General features: G+C 35.4%; 2 protein-coding genes across 3 annotated transcripts; one reads left to right on the forward strand and one right to left on the reverse strand.

The window, feature by feature from the left end:
• Nucleotides 1-3,500, forward strand: LOC136805394 (protein SSUH2 homolog). Of its 2 annotated transcripts, none has more exons than XM_067061968.1 (7): nucleotides 1-77; nucleotides 1,219-1,351; nucleotides 1,578-1,763; nucleotides 2,033-2,095; nucleotides 2,262-2,479; nucleotides 2,605-2,812; nucleotides 3,212-3,500. In XM_067061968.1, exons 1-7 carry the CDS (start codon nucleotides 19-21, stop codon nucleotides 3,344-3,346), a joined length of 1,002 nt encoding a protein of 333 aa, XP_066918069.1. In that variant the 5' UTR covers nucleotides 1-18; the 3' UTR covers nucleotides 3,347-3,500. The 2 variants fall into 2 exon arrangements, with proteins under 2 accessions (XP_066918069.1, XP_066918070.1); XM_067061969.1 differs by lacking the exon at nucleotides 1-77 and adding an exon at nucleotides 928-1,129.
• On the reverse strand, nucleotides 3,402-16,896 carry LOC136805393 (signal recognition particle subunit SRP72-like). Its single transcript, XM_067061967.1, has 21 exons — nucleotides 16,630-16,896; nucleotides 11,280-11,394; nucleotides 10,292-10,418; nucleotides 10,090-10,155; nucleotides 9,791-9,868; nucleotides 9,531-9,642; nucleotides 9,373-9,404; nucleotides 8,849-8,892; nucleotides 8,433-8,571; nucleotides 8,107-8,238; nucleotides 7,829-7,963; nucleotides 7,379-7,448; nucleotides 7,058-7,122; nucleotides 6,834-6,929; nucleotides 5,517-5,620; nucleotides 5,310-5,387; nucleotides 4,840-4,977; nucleotides 4,692-4,735; nucleotides 4,459-4,572; nucleotides 4,291-4,336; nucleotides 3,402-3,632 (listed from the first exon to the last, which is right to left on the reverse strand). Exons 1-21 carry the CDS (start codon nucleotides 16,733-16,735, stop codon nucleotides 3,491-3,493), a joined length of 1,983 nt encoding a protein of 660 aa, XP_066918068.1. The 5' UTR covers nucleotides 16,736-16,896; the 3' UTR covers nucleotides 3,402-3,490.
• Nucleotides 16,897-19,695: the final 2,799 nt, after the last annotated feature.

The following is a 19,695-nucleotide window of genomic DNA, read 5'->3' on the forward strand; positions in this document are numbered from 1 at the left end:
TAAAGTAAGTGTCTGAGGATGGACAGTTTTTACAAGTTTTTCTTGTTTCGTCGTCTTACAAAATTTCGCTCCATTTGGTAAGTTCCATCATGGTTCCACCTGAGATTTCAAGTGCTCACTCTTGAAAATTCTCAACCTGGTTTCGGGAAAACATTTAACTTGTTAACTGGTGCAAAGGAGGACTATCTCTTCGAAAAGGATTTGAGATATTGAGCAAGCATGCATTTCCATATCAATAATGTCTATAGGTCATTACAAATCTTAAAAATCACTTTTGTCTAGCTTCTCTGGGAGCTAAATTGTTCTTTTACTTAAAATATAAGTTCTAGAGGTCTTTGAGTAGGGGTAGAGATATTTTATGCTTTGTAATATTGCGTGTCGAGCAAATCAGTTTATAACAAATATGCATTTCACTAGTTTTGGTGAATTATGATCTTTAAGATCTTGTAGAAGTTGGCATGAATTAAACTTCCGTTCTCTACCCGGGTTCACCATCACAGTCCATTATCCTACTCTACGAAAACGAGCTAGTAGTGTACCTTTGTTTTTCATCAAGAAGGCTATTTCAAAACATAAGTGAGGAGTGAGTATTACATCTTCACAAGTAGACAAGAAGAGTAGAAGCGTAAAACGATAAATTAAAAAAATCAGTAGTATGGACAACAACAAAGGCCTTCAAGAAGTGACCAACAAGATATATGGAAGCAAACTGACTTAAACTTCGCTGTTTTATAAATTACAATATACGAGAAAAAATCCTCTTTCGATATATCAAAATAAATTATCCTCCCGTATTCTTGAAAACTAACTATCAAAATTGAATCTCATTTTTCTTTTCTTTTGTTTACCTTCTTGTTTTTCCCTTTAATACTGTTCCTGATGTGAAAGAGAAAGCAAAGATCTTGATATTATCAAAAAAAGGATTTGCGCGAATGAGGAGGGATTGTTTTCTCAAAATCACGTTGATCTAGTTGTCGCTGTGTTGAAAGCTTGTAGACTTTTCGAAATATTGACAAACCCAAGAACAAGATTTATACAAAAACAACATAATGTAGCTCCATATAATAAATAGCTTTTGAAATACAATGGCAAAATCAAGTCTAAATAACAGTAATACAAGAAGAGCCAGGTAAGTACACTGCTGTGCAGTAAAGGTTTTTTCTAAGTGCGCAATATACGTTAGGGAGATAATTTTTCGAATTTTTTTGAATTCTTCAGGACGTTGACAGAGGAGGATGCAGCAGAAGCTTTCGCAGATTTTGTAGCCGATGGTTGTTGCTATAGTAACAATCTAAGTAACGTGAAAAACAGCGTACGAACGAAGAAAATTACTGCAAGAAATTATCACCAGGTGAAATGTTCACTACCCTTCTCACTTTTCACTTTGTTTAAAAATGCTTTTACGAATATACGGGACCAGACAGCTTTTTCTATGGTTAAGAGTGAATCTATGTTTTGTCTATTGATCATATTGTTGATGTTACAAGTAGGACGAAGACTACAAGCTACTATTACTAACCGTCAAAAACCTTTGCCAAATCAACAAGTTATCAAACAAGCTCTTCCCTCATTCTCAGTACGTTTTAGAGACATTTTATGAAGAAAGGACGACAGTATGGCACCAAGAGCCTTACGTGGATCAAACGATAGACGGGATGGAGAATGGATGTCCGACGCATCCGTGGAATATCCCTGTTTCAATGCCCTCTGTGTTTCAACCACATCAACTATCCATTGAAGTCCCTCATACTGCTTTCATCAAGGTACTCAACCAATGTTTAACCAATCGAATCGAAGTGGTCTATAATATTCTAGAACGATCAGATAAACGGTCAAATGATTACATGCTTAGTCGACTTTCCACCTACATCCGTCAGCTTCCGACTACTAATTTGTGATGTAATTTAATCTCACAGACGAAAGTCGAATATCATATTATCTTTCCCGAAATACATGTAGTTTCGAGAATATTAACCTCAAATGTCATACTGTCTTCAAACTATTCAGTTTTATTTCTTTTACGACACGACAGGATTGTTCGACATGTCGACGCAACGGAAGTCGAAAGTGTTCTTCGTGTCAAGGATGTGGCAAGGTAAGACCGTTGCAAACAGTAAACTAGTAAACACAACAAAAAATGGCTCAAAACGAACAAATACGAGATCTTTATACCATCAAAGAACCATGGAAATAATCAAAGTAGCGTCGATTTCTTATAATCTCAGTATATAGGCAGTAAAAATTAATTTCATTAAATTCAGATCAAATGTGGAGTATGTGATGGACTTGGAGTTCTCCAACTGTTTTCACCAGATGAACTGACATTCGAAAATAGCACCTCCATAACAAACCGCTCATGTCCTCACTGTAACGGTGGAAACAGAGAGTGCAAGAAATGTCAAGGCAATGGAAAAATCATTTGTTTTGTCTGCCAAGGTCATGGTGCTTTGAAAGTATCCACTCGATTAATTGTGAAGTGGTAAGTATTGTCATTCATTCTCGTTTCTTATTTAAAAAGATATTATGTCGAATACCTCCAACCAAAGACTTTGATTTTAAATTCGACAGGGACTATTTAATCACAAGTAATAAAAACCTTGACAGGAAGCTGATGAAAGACGAGCGAATCATAGAACGATCACACATTCCCAAACAACTATTCAAAGAAATCTCTGGCACGTCCGTCTTCCAAGAACAAAACGATCGAGTCTATCCTTTGCTCGATTTCCCTGAGAATGGAATCAACGATTTATCAGCCAAATTGATCAAAGGACACAACGAACAGCTAAAACATGCCAAAATCCGAATGCAGGTACAGTCACTCTCGTCCATTAGAATATAACTCTTAAATCTATCTTCAATTAGTTCAAATCCATACTACATAAGATACTCGCAAGCACTAACAATTATAACTCGTCTCTGAACATGAAGATGAAAATAAACTTTTTGTCCTTTGTTGCTGTAGTCTTTAAATTAGCTGTGGTAAAATTACAAAAGCAAAAAAGAAAAACCTTCGGCGGTATTGTGCGATTTTGAAAAGGTAATCTTTAATAAAAAATGTATCACTTATCAAAATGAGCGACATGTACACCAGATCGAGACGATTTGTTAAAAATGACAAATATTAAACAATGTCATGATCATATTGATCAGATCAGATTGCTATTTTTTTATTTAGTTTAAAAGTTAATTATAACATTTTCTGTTATAGAGACATTTCGTGAAAGAAGTTCCAGTGGCGAAAGTGCAATCTGAATGGAACAAAAAAGAATTTACTTATTGGGTGTATGGCAACGAAAACCGCGTCTTTTGTCCAAGAAGGCCTACTAAGTGTTCCGTTATGTAGGGATAAGTATCAGCACGAAGCTTTAATGAAAATAAAATGATAATCATTATATTGATTGTAGGCGTAGTACTGATACGTACTAATTTACTGTATATTTGCTTAAAAAAGATGCTTTGTAAATATGACAAGAATTCAAAATTATTTCTACCAACCACCTTTCTTCTTCTTCTTTCCCTTGGACTTGGCACCAGGCTTTTGCTGCCTGGGTGGAACCACACTTGGTGATGGACCCGCTGAACTGCTGCCTGATTTGGGAGATGCAATCGTTGGTTTCGGAGAGGCGGGCCTGAAAATTATGAAATTGCAATTAAGAAATTACGTGTTACTCGTCAATGGGGGGATGTCAAGCAGCTACCTCGAAACACTATGAGTACTAAGTACTTGTACTAGTACTTTCTTGATTTTTGACAATTTTGAAAAGGACCACCACCACATTCACTTATATTTCAATATTGAGGTTATATTTCAATACACCACCCCCAAAATAACCCAAAATAGCATTTTTCAAAATTTGCCCTTCGGGAAACTTTTATTATGTTAGAAAAGATTGAAATTTTTTTTGAATTTTTAAAAACAGATTATAATTATAATTTTTTTTTAAAAGCTTGATTTTTGGCAGTCAGTACACAAAATTTGTTGTTTATTGCCACGCATATCACCTGTTTTTGGACTAAGTACACTGGCTGCACTAACCTGCAGTTTACAAATTTCACACAGGACGGTAACCGTACTAAGTGTCATGGGTGACATGTACTAACTGCTTGACCCCATCCCTGGCTTGTAAATAATAAAGTGATTTTTCCCGAACCATTCAATTTGCCACATTGTGTCAAAGGAATCTGCGAGAAGGTCCCGTGTGTTTTTGCGTTGAATACTAAGAGAACGTAGATGTAATTTGAAAATGATATCTAAATTCGGTCAAGTAGTTAGAGACGGGTACTTACTGAGGTTCAGCGCTTCCACCGCCAACAGCACCTTGTGTTCCTTTGCCTGTAAAATTAAGAAAATAAGATTGTACTTCTATGATTGTATTTGATTGATCAACAGCTTCAAAATGCTCAATGAGTCGCTCCCAAAGAGAATAACTAACAGTGCGAGAGGAAAAAACATACCGACACCAGGGTTTCGTTTGGACTTCTTGTATTTGTACGTGGATCGTTCCCATCGTGGAAGCCAGCGTTCAGGATCAGGATCCACGTCTGGGTTGTAACTTTTCGGGAGTTTTCCTGCAACAATATTTCAATATATTAATTACTATATTCAAAAAGTTATTGTTAGCAAGTTACCCTCCGACGTGTTTATTAGTAACGAGAGCATACGAATGCAGAAGAAAAAAAATACGTACCCTTCTTTCTCTTGCGTCTCTTCCGCTTCATTATTGCTTCCTCCCTATGAGGAAGAAAGTATAAGCATGAAAAAATAAGCATGAAAATAAGTAAGTCAATCACATGATATTCTTAAGTCAGACAAAAAAAATGAGTGGAAGGACTTACTTAGCCTCCGTTTCGTCGACGGAAGTTTTTCGCTTCTTGGAGAATCGGAAGCTGCCGATCATTTCCGTCATCTCCAGGACGTCCAGATTGAGCGCAGCGTTGCCACTTGTATCAAGACTCGGCAAATCTACGCTGTATCTGAAAGATGAATAATATAGTATCAAAAATGTATATAAACAAATAGATTAGCCCGTCTTAAATGGAACTGGCATTATACGCGAAAGCTTGATTTTTTTCGGTGTAATGGTAGGTCCGAACCGAGGGGGCGTCACGACCAATACGCCCAGTTGTTTACCCCGTCCGAATAAAAAACGAGTCAACATTGACATTGTTTCTTTCTTTGAGTGTATGTATGTACGCATATTTGAAATAAAAAAAAATTGAAAATTTCAAGAATGTTTCTTTTTTTTTTTAATTATTTTTAAGAGGATAAGGCTGTCTCAGGCATCATAAATATAGGTCTAACTTACTGTTTGGCTTTTTCTGGATCAATTTTGGAATACGCAACGACAATCTTCGCCAACGTTGAAACTTCTGAAGGATCCTCGCTAAAAAAAACAGGAAGTAACAGATCATTTAAGCTGCTAAAATTGAAAGCGATGATTCTAAACCAATGCCATATGAAAAAATTCAAACACAACTTCCATGATCTTCACCTCTTACATGACTTAATTTACCTTCTCAATCGTTCCAACATTTTGACACCACTCTCAATATCGCCCGAGGTAAACTTCATATTGGAGCTTTCCCTCATAAACGTCACTGCATCTTTCTTCAACGCCTAAAATAAGTTGAACAAGTAAGGGAGAGTTTATCACAACAATTATACCGGGTGCGCCGAAAATTATTTTACAGATTTGTCAAGATATTGGGAGTCTTCAGATGAGAATATCCTATCGATTATTTTTCTATTGTACAGAAGAAACTAACTTTTAAAATGCTGGTGTATACCTTTTAAAAATTCGTCCAGGCAAATAAAAGTTATGTTAAGAATGAAAATTTTAACCTATCCAAAATGTCAAATGTCATTAAAAACAGTGAGCAAAATTGTCTCTATTAATTACCAATTAAACAGTTGAATAGCCCTAGAGTTATTAAATTTTGCATTTGAAAAAACTGTAAAATAGCAGATTTTAGGTCTCTTGAGGCTGATTTTTTTTCTAAAAGCGAAAGTTCCCATTAAAAGTTCAGAAATTCCACTTAATTAGCCAAAAATCAAGTTCTACCATGCCGATACTTTCATGTCATAAGTTTTTCGCACCTTTTTTGGATCATTTTCAGACCATGTTCAGACGTTACGGTTTTGTATCGCTCCGGTATAGTTTTCGTTACGGATGAGTGTGTTCATATTGATTTCGGAGCGTTTCGGAGCAAGATAACGGAGCAGTTCCGTTCCGATAAAACAGTAGAGCGAAAGTGTTTCAATCGTTTCGCTTTTTTAACACCTCTTTTTTGATGTTTCGAATTCTGGCATTGTTTCGAATCTGTTTCGTTTCGAAACGATGCGGAACCGTAACGTCTGAGGATTGTCTTATATGCAATGGTATTTTGAGAGTTCGTTTTTAATGAATTTTTTTACATTTTGGGTAGGTCAAAATATTCAGTTTCTTTATATAACTTTTGATTGGCTAACCCGATTTCAAAGTTTTATACACCAAAATTTAAGTTAGGTTTTCTTCTGTACAATAAAAAAAAATCCAAAGAAAAATCTTATCCGTTAACTCGCGTTATCTCCGCGATGTGTACTTTTTTATGGAACAGCCGGAATATCTACACTAGGATACCTAAGACGGGGGTATTATAATAAGCGGTGTGATTGGGTGATTGGGAAAAACCTGAATAAGGGAAAACGAGGGAACTTTGAAAAAAGTAGCTCAAAAAATCATCAGAGGTGGGTTGAAACAACAGCACACTGGGTGAAAATTTTCTGAAAAGTGTAGAAAGTGAGGGACAGGTGCTGCACTATCTTAATCATGTCAATATATAACACTTACAGGTACGCTTGAACAATGCTTGATCGCCTCATCCAAATAAGAACTGGCTTTTTCAACTTCACCAAGTATGTTGTAAAGACTGACACAAAGTGAAACCTAAAACCAAATGAGAATGTATTGTTATAATATGAAAAACCAAGATTACAAGGCACAAAGACAAATAAATTTTACAGACGATTTCACAGAGACATTCAATAAAGTATTAAGTTTCAAAAGGAACTTGCCACAGCAGGTTTGTATCTAATGGAGGTCAACTTCTGTAAGAGCTTGATCACGTCCTCATATTTTCCTGGAGTAGAGATAAAGACCAAAGTTATGACAAGATTAAACGAACAGTTCATTCTGACACATTTTTAGCACTACAGCACTTTATACGGGTTTCGAATTAAATCGTTTTTTGATTCCGAAAGGAAATAATCAAGGCTATTTAAGTTAATTTGAATAATCTTTTATTGAATCATAAAAACAGAACAGAAGCTTCGTCGTTTGGTGTTGCAATAAACACTATCGTTTCAATACAATCATTGACTACCATAATCCCCTACCTTTTTGAAGGGAGAGCTGGGCTAATGTCAATATCGTTCCATCAGTACAATCACCAGTTTCCACAATTTTCTATTAATAAAGAAGAAGAGAATGATAATTATGTCATCATTTCTTCGCGTGACACAATACAAATGGTAGCCTGGAAACCTGGCAATGAGAACCTATTTGCTGAATCCAATCTTTTTGATTTTTATCATGACGGTGACAGACATCGCACAATTTGCTATGCTCGAATTATTATTGGTTTATATATCTAAAAATATCTCGGCGACAAAAAATAATCTGGACCAGTCTCCTTCAGCAAACAAACGGTTGCTACGAAAACTAGCTCTTTACCCAGACGCTGTAATTAGAGAATATACCTTTCAAGGTGATCCTGACTAAAATTTTAAATACGCGTTTTAAAAAACTTGATAGAATAAAGAGGGTAGGAAGTTTGAAATAATAACCTGAAGGTGATCAATTGCTTTATCCCATTGCTTCTCACGAGCAAAAATGGCAACTTCAAGGAGAGCTATCCTCTCTTGACTGATGTTGGTAAAATTCTTCTTCAGCTCCTCGATTGTTTTTCGACATTGCGCTGGCTGTGGTGAGCAAGAAAAGAGAAATGACCATAAATCTTCCCGCATAAGATTGTTGTGGCATTACTAACCATATATTGCCAAGCTCATTATTCAGTTATGTAGAAGCTAGACGAGAGATAAACTAGGGAAGAAGAGAGAATTACTTGATTGGTGTACATCATCATGAGACATTTGTTGACTTCCATCACTTCTTGTTGTTGACATGTCAGTTTGTGATTTAAACCTTCACTTGACATCGCTTTCAAACGCTTCTTCGAGTTGAACAAGTCTTTGTCCTAAGTATCAAAAATATTTTGTATTCGTATAAGAGCGATCATTCATTTGGACCGACTTTGTTGGCACAAAACGACACCTTAAAATAAACAGTTGCAAAGAGTGGCTAGAATTTAGTTAGTGAGCTATAGCCTAGGATGATCATCACAACCCAAGAGTTATTCATTAAATAAAATGATTGTCAGCTTCATCCTACCTTATGAATGGCAACAATATTATTGGAAATGACAGCAGTGAGTGCAACATCAGAGGGTTTATTCTTCAACACTTTGTTGTATTCCGTAAGAGCTTGGTCTGCTTTCCCTTGCAGTTGATAAATGTACGATAATTGGCCTCTGTGTTCATGGTGGAAAATCAAAGAATATTATGACGTATGACAAAATACAATTACAAATGATGTCAATGAGACTATCTATTCAGACTAACAGACTAGTCGATCTTATATGGCATTGAGATGCTGGGCAATTTGATCTGCCCAGCCATGGTGTAGTATGCAGTGTTGATGAGTCCCATTAACGACGAAACGCATACACCTGCTCTGCCACCAAATCTCCTGAAAGAAGATAGTTGGACAGAAATTCTTTGAATTTCTTTACATATATATGAGCTTACTTAATGATGCTGAGCTCATCTTCAATTTCTTCTTCTGTGACATCCTAAGGGAAAAATCATTCATTATATTGTTGTGAAAAGCAAAACATAAAAAATTTTGGGATCAATTTTTTCGAGATTTAATTTCACGTTTTCGCGAAATTGACATAATATAATGATATAATATGAATTTGCAATTCTTCGTGAAAATAGGCATTTTTAACTTTAATTTTTAAATCGCTGATTCGCAAAATAAATTCATATCATTTCGCGTTTTTTTTTGCCTCACGAAATCAAATCTCTCTAATTTCGCTCAAAACTAATCCGATTTAAGTATTTGAGAATCTGCATACTTCTATGACATGAATACTTCCTTTCCAGTTTTCTGGGCACTCTAAGTATCAATGCCTGAAAAAAAGTTACCGTGACTCATCAAATCCCCATAACTTGAAAAGAAATTGTGTTCCGCTTACGTTTTTGAGCTATGGAGAATCTAATTAATTGTTTCAAGAAGTTAATTTCTCACTTTTACGACAATAACATACCTCTTCAGAAGCAAGGAATTGTCGACAAAGAGCTGAAATGAAAATGTATGAGGTGTAATTATACTTTTGCACGGCTAGTTTTTTTCTGAAGGAGGAAAAACTTTAAAAAATCTAAAAAAAACAAAGTTGAGCGAGAATACTAAGAGATGAAGTCTTACTTTCAGCATTCAATAAAGTTGCTTTGGCTTTCTCCATTTCGCCTTGAGCTAATTGAAGACATGCATAGTTGTAGCACAATTCGTATGTATCTGATCTGACATGCGAAACACCCTGAAAATTATTTAGAAACCATATACTGTATAATAATCTTGTGAAACTTAAACATGGCGAAAATTCTCTTTTAAAAATTAATTTTTTTAAGATAAAATTTTCAGTATGTTATTACTGGACAGCTAAATTTTCAATCAAAATTGAATACCATATCTTGATTTTTCCACAATTTTGCAGCAGCAATAACGGCAGCCATATTTGCTTCTCGTTCATCACCATAATCATCCTGAAGTAAAAATACAATGAAGTAACAGTAACAATATCAAGGACAAAATGAGAACAGCAACGAACAAAAAAATATTCTAAATCGCCTAAATGTTACAGAGACATGGGAACAGATTGAAATGAATTGAAAATTAGTTTCACTGATACTGAACTTTGGTATCTTATTAACCAGCATTCTATAATGCGAATTTGCTGGAAAAAGTATTTCGAAGGGCAACTTACATCTGAGTTTTTGACCAAGTCTTTATACAGGTCCAAACAGCCTTTATAGTCCTCCATTCTGTAGCGCTGAAAAAAAATATAAATATAAATTTTCAACCTGAAAACGATAATATTCCTATTATCTGTGATAGGCAGCAACATATATTTTTAAGAGAGAAATTTCAAATAAAAAAATTTTCAAGCAAAATTAATTTCAAAATACCACTTGAGCAAGAAGGTCTTTTTCTCTGTCACTTTTTTCTGGGATTTGTGAAATAACGGATTCAGCTTCTTTCAGACGATTCAATCGATACAAACAATATGCTTTTTCGAAATCCATTTTCAGTAACCTGAAGTGAAAGAAATATTTCAAAATTTACTTGAGTTTTAAAAAACTAACTTTTAGATTTACTGAAAAATTTCTTTCTTAATTCAGTATAATTCTAAAAGCTTTCTTATATTATGTCATCAGACCTATAATTGAAAAAATAATTCTCATGATTTAGATACATAGGAAAACCTATCAAAATACCTTAATCCCATTAATTTTTGCGCTTTTTTATTTTTGTGCAAAAAGTGTGCGAGAAAATTAAAGGCATGCAAAAAAGGCCTATTTTCGTGCACTAGGCTGCCATAACAAATTTGTAGAAATTCATACTTTATTAGCACTTGGTTTTTTTTAAACATGTCCTCTAGTTAACATACCTCTGGGATGTTCAACTAGAGGATATTACCTAGGTAGATGCTAGTATGGGAGCTAAAAGTGAATAAAACTTCTGTTTTCATGTCTTTCTTACCCTCCTCACTTATATTTTTTCATAAAAACACTCAAAAAATATCCAAGAAATTACAAGATATGCGAAAATTTTAAAGGGCCAAACAGCCAATTTCAAGAGATATAATTATAAAGGGGTATGCAAAAATAAAAGGCGCAAAAATTAGAGGTGTGAAAATAAAAGGCGCTCTAAAATTAATGGGATGAAGGTTTGCTCAGAAGTAAAGTATCATCTCATTTCCTTCCCTTGCCCTATTTCGAAAGTTTTGTCATTTGGGCCTTTAATATGTGGCTCTTTTAACTTTTAAATCGATTTCAAAAAATTTTGAGAAGTTTCAAATTACTCAATAACAGTGTATTATAAGGAGTTTTTTTCAGAAAATATTCCTATAAAAACCAGAATGGTGACTGTAATAATACATTTGATAAGACTTACCCTTTCTTTTCATTGGAGTTAATACTGTCAAGAGCAGACTTGAAGCTGGATTGTTGCAAAAGGCATACTATCTTACATTTGAGAGCATCTACATCATTAGCATCCAATTTGAGGACTGAAAGAAATGAAGAGTTATGCTTATTTGAGAAAAAGCTATGAATGGAACCCTAAAATCTATCCAGATCTCAGCATTTAGCAATGTCAATGAGGTGACACTACTGCAATTGACACTGTGACAAAATGAGATCTCACTGTGAGTTAGCATGCAATTTTTAATTTGAAATGGCTGTGCCAATTTCAGAATTTGAAAGCTCCTGCTGCTTAACATCCCCACCACTGAATACAATAAACCAAGCATACAGCTTGCCACATAAGTGATGTTGTGCTCATCATTTGGCAGCCAATTTCTTCTAATAATATTCAAGGAAAGGAATGTAAGTGAAAAAGTTTTAGATCACTATAAGACTGCCATCTGTAATTCATTTACAAACCATAAAAAACTTGCTGAAACTCTGTAAAATCTAATATGTGCTGATAAAATCTTCAGTTTGCAAAAACAAAATACACATGTTCATCCCAGCTTTTTACAATGTGAAATTTACAGAACCTTGAAATTTTGTAACATAAAAAAAACCAGATGTTATTTGCAAAATTAACAAATTGAACACATCTCACATGTACACAAGACCTGATTAATCCAACTCTCAGACTTCTAAAAAAACTTTGAGTGTTTGATCAAGTTCGATCAATGGATTGCGGTTTGATCAGTTGGATAACCAATTACTGTAACTTTGTGTAATACCGACATACGATCAACTGCTCTAACTTGGGACGATTCGTCGAAACATGGGACCTGTTGATATCCGGCCTGTATTTTCACTTACTGTTGAATCTTTTTGACAACAAATTTATTTTGATAACTCCACCAAGTTTATCAATCATACATCCTGTCATAACATGCCACGATAACTTTCACTGATAGCGCGCCCTTCTTAACTTTTTTGTTTTCATTCAAAATGACCGGACGCTGATCGAAAAATTAGAGAACACCCGCCGCCTAACTGCCTATCACCCGATGGGATTAAACAAATAACAAGTGTGTAACTTGCCCCGCAAGTGACATCAAATGCTCCATCGTTTTGCCACTAATATGGTCTTCTTCGTTCCAGACATTTGCGTGTGTTCCACTACAAATTTTTTTCATATTTCGATTTAAAAGCCTACTTGGTGCGAAAGAGAAATTGTGTATTTTTTAATACGCCGTTCATTAACTCAAATCAAATGACTTTGGAGGTTTGGTGAAATAGTGGCTGAATTGCCGTCCCATGTTTTGTCAGATAGTCCCAAGTTAGAGCAGTTGACGGTACCTTGTTTAATTTCTGTCATAGCAACTGTGTGGTCTTTAAAATGTTTATAGATAAACCTTCTAAATAAGCTGTTTAAAAAAGTCACTCTGCTCCTCTAGCTATATACTATGCAGATCAGATAGTTGCTATGTCGGAATTATAAAGGTATGTCAACACTACACAAAGCTATGGTACTTGTTTGACAAGTTTATGCTGCTCCACAAAATATCACCTTCTGTTTTCAAATCCAAATTTAGAATCTAAATCGGAATATTACTTTTGATAACAGATGACGCACCTTCCCTGTCATCAGGGCAGTTACATTGGGACATAAAATTCCATGTGACCATGGCGCGTGGGAGAAATTGCAACAGAGAGTCTGACAGACTTTATCTTGGATATATAAATATCCGGGTAAGGCGACAATCACAAATACCTTCATTTCGCTTCGCCTGACCGACTCTCGAAAATTGAGTTGGTGAGTCGGTAAATTTTTCTGACTTTTTCTGTTGATGACGTTTCCTTTGTTCAAAAATTTTACTATTACCAATTTTTTGTGAGCGATTTCTAGGGCATTTGTGGCATTTTGACTCCATTTTGGGTCTGAAGTCACAGTGTTCAAAGGTCATAATTTGAAACCACCCATGACACACGGTTGTTTTGGCTGCTGGCTGACTGGCTGGCAGTTTCCTTCAAGAATACACTCCAAAAATGGATGATGGAGGTAAGAAAACCCAACCATTTTTACGACCGACCGACTGACTCACTTTTTAGACCCAACGAGGACGCAAAATGAAGATATTTGTGATTGCCGGGAACTGTCGAAATGGGTAATATTCACATGGAAAGGAAGATGGTAGGATTGGATACACCATATCAAACTAATGGAATTCTCTCTACTGACTGAAAATTGTGAGTGTTCAATTATTAGGTTTGATTATTTTTTTTAATCAAATTTACCCAAAACTGAATAACCCTGTTGATACGATATGCAAATGTTTGGTGTCTTGCCTAATCCAGACGGTACTAATTGTACGTTCGATTGTTATCGAAGTAATCAATAATGATCGATAATAATCAAAGGTGATCAGTGACCACTTATCAATTCTATCAGTGATCGAATACTCACTCAACTCCAAATCATGGCATTTTCTGCGACCATTTTCGATTTGTTTGATCGTTTCAATTACTGTTCGATTACTTTCAATCACTTTCGATCATATTGAATACCTTCGATTGTGTTGCATATGTTTCCTGTAGCGGCTGTATCAAAGTGACAGAATCTGAAACCGAGTTTATCTCGTCCAATAAAATATGAGACTGAGTTTATTTCATCCAATAAAAACACGCGATTTACGCACGAAAACCACTTTTGCTTTCTCCGACCAATCAGAATGCGCGATGCACACTCAAAATGGTGGGGATATAATACTGAAGGTGATTCTTATGGCTTCTTTTTGTGGTTTGGTTTTAGGTCAATGTTTTTGTTTTTTCCAAGGTATCTATGTTCAACTGGCGGCCTAGAGAAATGTTAAATTTCGTTTTCCCGTAATTTCGTCACATCATGTCTCAATAGCCTCATTCCTACGGAACTTATCCTTAGAGGCAATCGAGCAAGAACAATAGAAAAAATCTTTATTTGGCTCTGTAGAAAAATTGCAAAATAGAAATTTGCTTAAATTCACAATACTGATTAATTTCGTTTTCCCCCCAAACTTGCGAGGGAAAAATTTTAAGACCGCGTGTTGTCGTCGCGGACTTTCCCAGTGTAATTTATTTGTGTGATCTCATAATGTTATTGTTCTCTTCTCAGATTATTACTGACGGCACTTCAATCACTTACGAGATTGGACAATGGTTGACAATAGATACAACAATTCCATGACGCGCGACGAATGAAAGTTCAATTTGGGTGGCTTGATAACACTCGTAATTTCTTTATTTTTCTATTGTTTTTTGTTTTTCCGTTTAGAAGAAGGACTATATATACGGTAGAAAATAAGGTTTTATACTATTATTTTAAAATTTGATATTTTAAATGTCTATTTTAAAGCCTTTGTTTTGAACGCCCGACTGCCAAAATCTCGGGATTCTGGGACCGGACAATTGCCCCCCAGACAATTACCATCAGGACAATTAACCCCCAGACAATTACCCCCAGGACAATTACCCCTCGGACAATTGCCCCCCCCAAAAAAAAAGAAATTTGAGACAATCACCGTTGAGACAATTCTTGATCGGGTGATCGTTAGTCTTTTTGACTATTTTTCTTGTTAGACTTGAAAAGGGCATTCAAGAATGCTATGCTGTATGATTTTTCCAAGAGAGACTTTTTGACGATTACAGAGAAAATAGTCTGCATAATATACCCACTGTAAAACAATCACGTGTGACCAAAAACAAATAAAGAGATAACTCAAAAATAAGCGATAATTTTTCTGGCAAATTTTCTTATAAAAAAGTGTTTACTGAATTCCCATGCACATGGGCTGTTATTGAAAAACAAAATGACAATAAAAGGCTTACTGGAAAAGTGGGACGTGGGACGGTGGCTCAGGTGGGACGCTTAAGTGGGACGATGCTGGGACGTTCAGGTGGGACGATGCTGGGACGCTCAGGTGGGACGCTCAAGTAGGACGATGGTGGAACCCTCAGGTGGGACGATGCTGGGACGCTCTTTCAAATTGTCGCTTTAATATTCTTGGCTTTTCTTATAAAGAAAACCCAGGTGCGATTTATTTATTCATTCATTCATTCATGAAACTTAAAAAAACGTCTTCAAAAATATTCAGGATATTTCAAAGATGAGGTTTTTTATAAGAACATTAAGGCTAAAATCGAGTTACTCAATCACCATAAATTTTGACATCTTTTTTTACTTTTGACATCTGGGGGCAATTGTCTGGGGGGCAATTGTCTGGGGGAAATTGTCTGGGGGCAATTGTCTGGGGGCAATTGTCCGGGGGGCAATTATCCGGGGGCAATTGTCACGGGGGCAATTGTCCGGGGGCACAGTATTGACAGTATAGACCTTTTCGCCTTTGCGTCCGCCATATTGAATTGTATGCAAAAATACAGGAACGAAAATGCCGTGGTTGGATTTAGTTGGAATGTATGCAAAACATATGCAAGTTTACACAAAGATTAAAAAGACAACAAAGCATCTTATAAATAAATATTATAATCATTAGAACAATAAAAGATGGAATTTCTTAATCCAAAAGGAAATATTTACAGAACAACAAAAGCCTTTTAGGAATTTGTTCTTAAAGACATTGCATATTCTGTTTTCATGCCATTAAGAAATTCCACGAAGACGGAGTACACACATCAAACTTTCAAAACACGCAAACTGAAAGCAGTAATTATGACGTCACACTTTATCAATGTTTTGATTTGATCATTTGGCGGCTCTATTCCCAGGAGAATAATTTGCCGTCAGCCGAATAAGGATTGTTTTTTACCTTCGCGGGTGATTTTTCAGTTTGAGATTCTGTCTAATGTTATGGTCTTTTGAAGTGCTTGTTCTAAGAGATGAGTGAATATAATTGTTTTTAGTTTTCAAGAGAGAAGCAAATTTAATCTTTCTTCTACAAGATTACACTTTAATATAATGCCAATTATGCATGTAAGTTTTTATTTAATACTTTCTTTTTGCATATGTTTTGCATACTTTCTAAGGGAATTTCACCACGGCAATTCGGCAACCATAATTTTTGCATACAATTCAATATGGCGGACGCAAAGGCGAAAAGGTCTATTGACAAGGTCAGACAGAATTTTGAGAAAAGTAACATTGAATAAGAGTGGAAATATTTAAAATTTCAGTTCCTTTCAATTAAAAAAAGTCAGACAATCAATACATTAAGTTAAATTAGATCTGATGATGATTTTTACCAATTTTTCCAACAACTTTTTTAACAGTTATTCTGTTCTGGCCACTAGCCAGCTATCTCATACCTCACAAAGGCTTTGATAGATATGACTAATCCAAAAGTACTCACTTTTTCCAGCAAACTTTTGAGCTTCTGCATAATTACCATTCTTAAAATTTCTGGAGAGATCGATGAAGAGTTGAGAAGTACTGATCACATCTTTGTTGGTCGCCATTTTGAATTTTGGTAGTCTGAGAAAAGGATGCCGTGTACTTTAAAAACAACTCAGTGGAAACCCACTTATTAAGAGTTTTCACCGATATAATGGGGCTTTCCAAATACTTTTTGCAGGGGAACCCCGCAGCTTTGTTCAAAATCAAAATAACATTTTTCTTTTTCCTCAGAAAAATATGGTTGTTTATTTGTAGCAAAATTACGATTTTACTATTCAACCAAAATTTTACTATTCAACGAAATATTTCACTATTTAGTGCCAACGAAAATATTATGGTTCAACCAAATTTTTGTATTCAACGAAATATTTTACTATTTAGTGCCAACGAAAATATTATGGTTCAACCAAATTTTTGTATTCAACGAAATTTTTTACCATTCAACAAAATATATAAGTGTTCAACAAACATTTTACCATTCAACAAAATATTTTTCTTTCAATCATTATTTACAGTGTTGTTCTGGGCTACGTCATATCTTCCTTCGTTTCCAGCGTAAAACTCCTACTCAAGAGTAAGGCCTAAAAGCCTGGAGCTGTCTATTGTGTAGACTATGTTGTTCTTTCTTCTGCGCGACCCATAAAAAAAAGAATAAAACACAGAACAATCAAATCTCGAGTCTGTTAACTGTACTGTTCTCCTACCTTTTGTACCTTCTTGAATCAATCAGAGCTTTACACACATACTGATATAAGTAAGTTATGAAACATTAATCTTGCTTTAATCCATCAATTCACTTCCTCTTGTAGTTGTAACTCAGGCAAAAATGGATGATGAGTATGTGCGGACGGTAAGGGTCGGTTTTTTCACCTTTCAAAGTCTCTCTAAGGGTCGGAAAAATCAGAAAGTTTTAAATTAGTCTCTCTTAGAGTTGTTAGGGTCGGAAAATTCAGGATTGTTAGGAATTTTTTTTATTTCCAGAGAGTCTCTCTAAGGGTCATCTTTTCAACAAAAATCAGTCTCTCTAAGGGTCGGTTTTCGGAGGTCCCGTCCGCACATACCCTTTATTCGCCAACCCTCTATACCCCCCCCCCCCCCAGGTCCTCAGGTCGGAGTTCTGCTCACGTCCCACATGTGCGGATCATTGCGTGTAATACAAGGACCGGAAAAACAGTGTTCTGCGTTTTATTAACTCTTCCATGGAGAAATTTTGGTTGAACGAATATTTTTTCATTGGCACAAATTTTGACTATAGAAATATTTCGTTGAATAGTAAAATTTGGTTGAACCATAATATTTTGGTTGGCACTAAATAATGAAATATTTCGTTGAACAGTTATATATTTCGTTGAATGCTAAAATATTTCGTTGAATAGTAAAATTTGGTTGAACCATAACATTTTCGTTGGCACTAAAATATTTTCGTTGGCACTAAATAGTGAAATATTTCGTTGAATAGTAAAATTTTGGTTGAATAGTAAAATCACAATTTTGCTACAAATAAACTGCCATAGAAAAAAGCTTTCAACAAAAGAGACACTCGGACACTTCATTCGTACTTGAGAAGATAATTTCGAGCGCATTTATTAAAATATCAATCTAATAAACAGTTTGTTTTCCAAAAATGTGAAAATTTCTCTAAATATAAAGGATCCGATGGGCAATAAGCGAAAGCAGCCGGCAAGGCGACCTTTTTTTCCGATGTGTTCTGAGAGCATATTTCAGCTAGAAATTTTGATCTGTTCTGATCAGAACTTCGAAAATTAATCAGCTAGAAATAATGATGTGTTCTGATGAGACAGGGGTATAATCAAATTCATCGAACGTGTTCTTGTTGTCTAGGTAACCCTAGAAAGCTTCAGAACACATCTTTTAAGGAGACAGGGGTATACCTTATCGGGGAAAACTTCGTCGGGGAAAATTTTCGTCAGGGAAAAATTCGTCTCTTGCTGGTAATTGGTAAACGCATTAAGGCCGGGGAAAATTTTCGTCACTTGTCCAAAATTTCGTCACTTTTCCCCGACGAAGTTTTCCCCGATAGCGATAAAAGGTAATTAAAAAAAAAATTGATGTAATCTTGTTGCCTAGTAACCCCAGAATTTTTCAGAACACATCTTTCGTGAAAAAAAAACAAATATCTTACAAGTTTATCTTGCCAACTGTTTTTCCTAGATTTGAGAACACATCAAACTATGATGTAGTGACAAGTTTAGGGAGACAAATAGTGCGATAAAGGTTTCCTAGAAATCAGAACACCTCATTTGTATAAAAAATTGAAAGGTCATAACCCGTCATAACATTTGGTCTCCTAGAAGATAAGAACACGTATTTCTAAATAATCTCTCCGCCGGCTGCTTCTAAATAAGTGCCTAAAATGGGCAAAAAACCTTTATTGGAAATTTAATATTTAACGATGTGGTGTAGTGGTACTGTAAATGATATAATCATCCATGCCTTCCCGTTTTTCCCGTCCCATGCCTCCCCGATTCGAGAGCAATTTCCACGGTACCAAAACTCTAATACAGAGAGTGATATGGACGAATATTACACACATCACATCTCATTCTTCCACCCGCTAATCCCGTTCTACTCTTGCGATGAGCACTGTGATCTCCCGTGTATTTCGAGATCATCAATATGTATCTTCTATCATGAATCTATCTTGCAACTGTCAGTGTCTGGTGTGAGTTTCACTTTTACGCTAAGATTTAATACCCTATATACTAAAATATCACACTGTTGCTTGAAACAACACTGGACATACAGGTACCTGATTTTTGCTGATTTCTCATGTTCTAGCTATGTCCACAGTAATGATATTATTGTCCACTCTCCTTCCCTGACTAAATGATTTTTCGAAACATTTTAATTGCGTTTTTTATAAAAAATCACTCATCCAAGTCCAAAAAAGACTTAAAAATTTTCCTGTGAGAGTCAGAACAATCAAGAAACAGTCAAAGTGTCAAAAAACGACATTGCTAATGATTTTTTGCCTTTCTTTAGAGACTTTATAAACAAATCA

Source organism: Clytia hemisphaerica, unplaced genomic scaffold, assembly GCF_902728285.1.
Source record: "Clytia hemisphaerica strain Z4C2 unplaced genomic scaffold, Clytia hemisphaerica genome assembly, whole genome shotgun sequence".
Lineage (NCBI taxonomy): Eukaryota > Metazoa > Cnidaria > Hydrozoa > Leptothecata > Clytiidae > Clytia > Clytia hemisphaerica.

Excerpts from the sequence above, each read along its gene's own strand:
- LOC136805393 (XM_067061967.1), bottom strand. The coding sequence starts at position 16,735 with ATGGCGACCAACAAAGATGTGATCAGTACTTCTCAACTCTTCATCGAT. Across the intron at positions 10,419-11,279 it reads AACTCCAATGAAAAGAAAGG|GTTACTGAAAATGGATTTCG; the intron begins GTAAGTCTTATC and ends CTTTCACTTCAG. Across the intron at positions 3,633-4,290 it reads GGTGGAAGCGCTGAACCTCA|GCCCGCCTCTCCGAAACCAA; the intron begins GTAAGTACCCGT and ends CATAATTTTCAG.
- LOC136805394 (XM_067061968.1), top strand. The coding sequence starts at position 19 with ATGGACAGTTTTTACAAGTTTTTCTTGTTTCGTCGTCTTACAAAATTT. Across the intron at positions 1,352-1,577 it reads CTGCAAGAAATTATCACCAG|TACGTTTTAGAGACATTTTA; the intron begins GTGAAATGTTCA and ends CCTCATTCTCAG. Across the intron at positions 1,764-2,032 it reads CTCATACTGCTTTCATCAAG|GATTGTTCGACATGTCGACG; the intron begins GTACTCAACCAA and ends ACGACACGACAG.